Source organism: Wolffia australiana, chromosome 8 (assembly GCF_029677425.1).
Source record: "Wolffia australiana isolate 7733 chromosome 8, ASM2967742v1".
In the NCBI taxonomy this organism is placed as follows: Eukaryota; Viridiplantae; Streptophyta; class Magnoliopsida; order Alismatales; family Araceae; genus Wolffia; species Wolffia australiana.
The window spans coordinates 228,983-233,926 of record NC_135842.1 but is presented as its reverse complement, the minus strand read 5'-3'; the positions used below and the strand labels follow the sequence as shown (position 1 = coordinate 233,926).

The 4,944-nt window shown below is 39.9% G+C and overlaps 1 protein-coding gene across 1 annotated transcript; it reads left to right on the top strand.

Moving 5' to 3' along the window:
• Nucleotides 1–355: 355 nt before the first annotated feature.
• Nucleotides 356–3,972, top strand: APD2 (RING/U-box superfamily protein). Its single transcript, XM_078580318.1, has 10 exons — nucleotides 356–768; nucleotides 884–993; nucleotides 1,166–1,288; nucleotides 1,373–1,475; nucleotides 1,772–1,846; nucleotides 1,939–2,021; nucleotides 2,186–2,332; nucleotides 3,072–3,144; nucleotides 3,244–3,580; nucleotides 3,699–3,972. The coding sequence occupies exons 1-10, from the start codon at nucleotides 516–518 to the stop codon at nucleotides 3,772–3,774; spliced, it is 1,380 nt and encodes a 459-aa protein (XP_078436444.1). The 5' UTR covers nucleotides 356–515; the 3' UTR covers nucleotides 3,775–3,972.
• Nucleotides 3,973–4,944: the final 972 nt, after the last annotated feature.

Genomic DNA, 4,944 nt, shown 5'->3' with positions numbered 1-4,944 from the left:
GAATAGAACATTGGAGGTGAATGAAAGATCATCCGCCTGAAACAAGTGATCAATTAAATTCTTCTCATCATGGAACTAGAAAACGAAAATTTTGGTTCTCGTTATCTTTGATCGAACTTTGACACAACTGAAGATTTCAAATATTTGTCTTAAAACTAAATCAGTTGGATAATAAAAATAAGAGTAATTAAATAATTGTGCATTTAATAGACCGTTCAGATCAAACATTAAGCATAATTGAGAACATGTCCATTTTTCTTTTGGTTTTTTATTGAGAGAATAATAAAATTTTGCGTGTTTTCGGGTTTGATGTTTCCTTACCGGCCATTCCTCGTTGCTTAGTTTATGAACTTTCAGTTAGCTGCAGCGGTTGTGACCGGCAGGCAGCTTCGAGCGTTCCCACCCCACCAAACGGTCTTCTCTTCGGCGTCTTCACCAGGCATGTCAATGGCTACCACGACCTGCGGTCGAGCGTCCTTGTTCATTCGTCCTCGCTCGCAATCGACCACCGCAAAATGGAAGCAGGTTTCTTCCACACATCCGATGAGTTCGTTTCCCGAGCGATCATAACCCCAGCTCTTGGAGAGAATGATGGTGAGAATCCTCTTCATAGCTCGCGGCACGATGATGGAAACATTACTCACGTCGCAAATGTATCCTCGACAACCCCATCGGCGGCCATCGAGGCGGCTCTTTCATTTTCTTACCCGGGGACGAGGGAGGAAACCTGGGGCTGCGTCGTCGTTATGCTTACATTTTGGTCGTTTGGTCTGCGCCTTCCCTTCCCTCGTCCTTATTTCTCCCCCTTTGTTGGATTTTATAGTCAATTACAATCGCGTAGACCTTTTTCTTACAACTTTTCACTTTCCTGTCGTGCTCGCAGCAGCATCCATGATTGTGATTCTCGGTTTCTATGGATCTGCCAATCTCGTCCTTAGTCCAAATTCCTCCCGGATCATCAGCGCGAATTCCTTATTCGTTCAGAATATCAAGGCGCGTCGGCCTTCCTTGTGATGCCTCCTACATTACGAAGGCCAATTACCAACCAAAAGGATGGAAATAATCAACGTCAAAGAGAATTAACAAAACGAATATTAAATAAACCGCGCAATCATCTCTTACAATAATCTGGTACGTTCTTGCTGACATATTTTCTGAAAAACAGCTTCAGTCTGACACCGACAAGCAAAGGGCAGAGCTTTATTTGTTCTCCAAGAAACCTCCGCTAGATATTGAGGTAATGTGGTCTCAAGGTCACAACATCTCTTTAAGAGAAGGTTTCCACAAGGTAAGGGCAGAGCCATCTATCACAATTATTATCTCTTCTCCACATATTTCATTGGTCCAAAGCTTGTACTTTCGTGCTTCTCAGGAATGGACGTACTATCTGAACGAGGGGTCTCAAATTTCTGTATCATACAACGTAAATTCATTTGATCAAGGACCCGCTTCTTTGATCCTTGTAATTTTCGAAGGTAATGTTACTAGTTAAAACTTTCTGCTTCGTTGACGAACCTGAAGCATGCATAGTTTTCCTTTTTTCAAATTCGAATCATTTTCAAGGGCTATAGCTAAACATCCTTTTGCGCTTGATGAAATTCTTTTAGATCCCTTGTTGCTCAATTCTGTGATAAATGAAATGCCAATCATTGCGCAGAATTTTAGTTTTGAATTACCTTGTGGAGAAGCCATTAATGACATTGAGTAATCGTTTAATCTTCCTGGTTTTGCAACCCCCTAATCTTCAATGTCTTACTATCGTTTCTTATAGGTGAAGAAAGCCCTCCTAGATGGATAACTGATCCTCTATTTCCTCTTACTACGTTATCGTGGAATATTATCAATGGTAAGAGGTTTACGATAAAAATCAATAGTTCCTCTTACTACGTTCAACATTTTTCCCAGAAAGCTGCTAAAGGTAAAGAAGTCTCGTTTCAGGGAGTGGTCTAATTCGACAGATCATTCCAAAGTCGATGACTTACATCATCGGTGTTGGAAATCTATATCCAATGGCAAAAGAGGTATTTCTGCCAAGTTGAGATTGATACCGGCAGATTGTTAACTGCAACTCGTCCTCTATTTTTAAAATTTTTCATGGAGCCATTATTTCAAAGTTTAGTGCTATTTTTTCATTAAAGCATATCCTTTATCCATTACTTCACTAAACCAGGACGTTCTGAAACAGGTAGAGCTGATCTTTGTTGTTGATGCTCTCCTCTATAATACGACAGGAGCAGCTTACAAATGCGCATTGTGTCGTTCCTCGTGTGTTGCTAAGCTATCATTCTTACACCCATACACCGCTGTATTTTCCACATCTGATGTTCAACAAGTAAGTAATCCACATTCTGCCGCGGTTAGTTTGCCCACATGTAACTATGCTCTAAGTTATGTGATTAAGACATGTAACTTTAGTAACTTTCTTTACTTTCCAGAAAGTGGGGCGAGGTGTGGATGGGCTGGACTTTATGAAATACGACTATTAACCATAGTTGAGCTTCTTTTTGAATTATATATTTTTCGGCAATAGATTTTTTCCTGGAGAATGAATATTATGTATTATAATTTGTTGTCAACCCAGTGAAGACCATAGGTAGAGGACAGAAAGGTTACTTTAAATCTCATTTATGGGACCTTCAATTAAGACTGCTGGTATGTTCCGGCTAAGGATCACCTTGCAGAAATTTCTGATATTGCGCAGGAAAGAAAAGGTGCCGCTGATTCCATTATTTCTTCAGCTTTCTGTAGGGAGAGATGGTGTTTGATTCTACTCACTTTAATTCAAAGCCATACGCTTCTACTTGGGGGAAGGAAATTATATTCATGAGATATCACAAAAAAGAAGCGAATTGGGAAGTGGGAAGTGGAGAGAGAAAAGTAAATCGGGAGAGAAATCCATTCGACTTGGATAGGAATTTAACATTTACAATTTTGTTGGGAACATCAAATATCTATTGATTCAATTGTGAGGAGGGGGAATAGATCCGATATTGTCTTGGGATTATCTTTACTGAGATTATTTTGAATGTTTCCAATTTTACAAAATTTTGACCTCCTGTAGTCTTCTGCAGTATGAAGACCGAAATGAGCTGTTTGTCAAACTGTCATATGAGCCTCGATGGATAACATATATCACCAGTTCTGGTGGGTCTGGACAAATAATCTGTGCATTCTCGGCCTTCCGTTTTTCTAAATATTATTGATAAGTGCAACCTAACACCCTGCTATTATTAATGTTTTCAGCTTCATTATGTTTAGTTATTGTGCTGGCGTCCAGATTGATCTGCCCTCCTCACGACACTAATAACCCTCAAGCTGCAGAATCGGGTCCTGAAAGAATGCCGCTTCTTCGGAGCAAAGACGATGATGTTTCAAGTTTGGGGTCCTCTTATGATTCAGTTTCAGAGAAAGAAAGTGATATAGAAGCCCATCTTGATCTCCCCCTAAAGCAAGCCTGCTCTTCAAGATGGAGTAAAGACATTGATCCCCGTTTCCTCTGCACAGTTTGTCTTGATGCAACAAAGGACTGTTTTTTTCTCCCGTGTGGGGATTCCGCAACATGTTTTAATTGTGGAACAAGGTTTGTGTTTGCTGTTCTTCCATTTTGCGTCGTTTCATCTCTAGGCCTTCCCATGACCCCATCTCTAGTTACTCTTAACTTTTTGTAGAGATTGACAGTGTGATTTGCAATGTGGCAGGATCATTGAAGACAGTGGTACTTGCCCCCTGTGCCATAGAAGAGGGAAGAAAGTAAAGAGAATATTCTTGATTTAGTGCTAATTGATGCAGTTTTGTAACTTTTGAATCACATTCCCAAACTGTTCAGCACTGGGAGAGGGAGAGTGATTACTTGTGTATTATTGCATTACAGATACGTGGGCATTCAACAAGGGAAGGTTAAAAAATCAGATAATATAATGTATTTCCGTTGTTGGCCTGATAATTGGCTATTACAACTTAGATTATGGGACTTATTACTGGTTTTATCCTTTGAACTTGAGGCACCTGGTGTGAGTTGATGCCATGTTACCATATATGTTATCTGATAGGTTTCTTGACGAATCAAATTTCAATCCATATTTTAAGCTACTGTTCATATCTAAGGATTAGAGATTACGCCAATCTTTTATAAAATGGTTGAGTGATGATCTTCTAAAATTTGAATGGTCATTTGGTTTGATCTCACTCAAATATACTAATGCGCTAATTATTACTAGAAGTTCATTTTGAAAAATAACTTAATATCAAAAGAATCAAAGAATTGACCCTTGAGATAAAATAGATTTCCTCAAAATTACTAAAGCCAAATTTGATTTCATTCATGGATTGGCTTTCCTTCTTCAAGGCCTCTGGTTGGCATATGATACATTCTCTGTAGGTCGTATGATATGACTTGCAGTATCAATGAATATTTATTAACTTAGAACTCACGAAAATCAGCAGGAATTCACCAAGGTACATTCCAAGTTGAATAGAGAAAAGATGAGATGAGAAGAAAATATAGAAGGTAGCTTGCCAGTTGGCTCCTCCCTCGGCGACGGCGCTTCCTCCCTCGGATCAGCAGGCCTGCTCCTGCTGCTCTAGCCTTTCTGGCAGTCGTAACCGCCAGCGTCCAGATTCAAGAAATGCCCGATTCCCCATCCCGCACAGGTTACCTCTTATTTTAAACTAGTTCACACGTGCGAGGACTCGCACGTGTGTTCTGGTTGGATAATTCATCTTGTAAGGAACGTATCATCATACCACCATCTTGTACTTTCCCTACTCAAATCATGAAATTTCTCAATTTCAAATATTGTTCCACATCTACAATGAGGGTGAAGGTAGAGACAAGAGAAACAAGTTCTTGAGGAAAATAGATGGGGAATGGTAAGGGACGACTAAGGATCCCTGATGGACTGGTCGGCACCCTTGCTAGAAGACCATTGTCTAGCCTATGAGAAC

Coding starts and splice junctions, on each gene's coding strand:
- APD2 (XM_078580318.1), top strand. CDS start 516: ATGGAAGCAGGTTTCTTCCACACATCCGATGAGTTCGTTTCCCGAGCG. Junction 994..1,165: donor TATTCGTTCAGAATATCAAG/GCGCGTCGGCCT, acceptor TCTGAAAAACAG/CTTCAGTCTGACACCGACAA. Junction 3,581..3,698: donor TGTTTTAATTGTGGAACAAG/GTTTGTGTTTGC, acceptor GCAATGTGGCAG/GATCATTGAAGACAGTGGTA.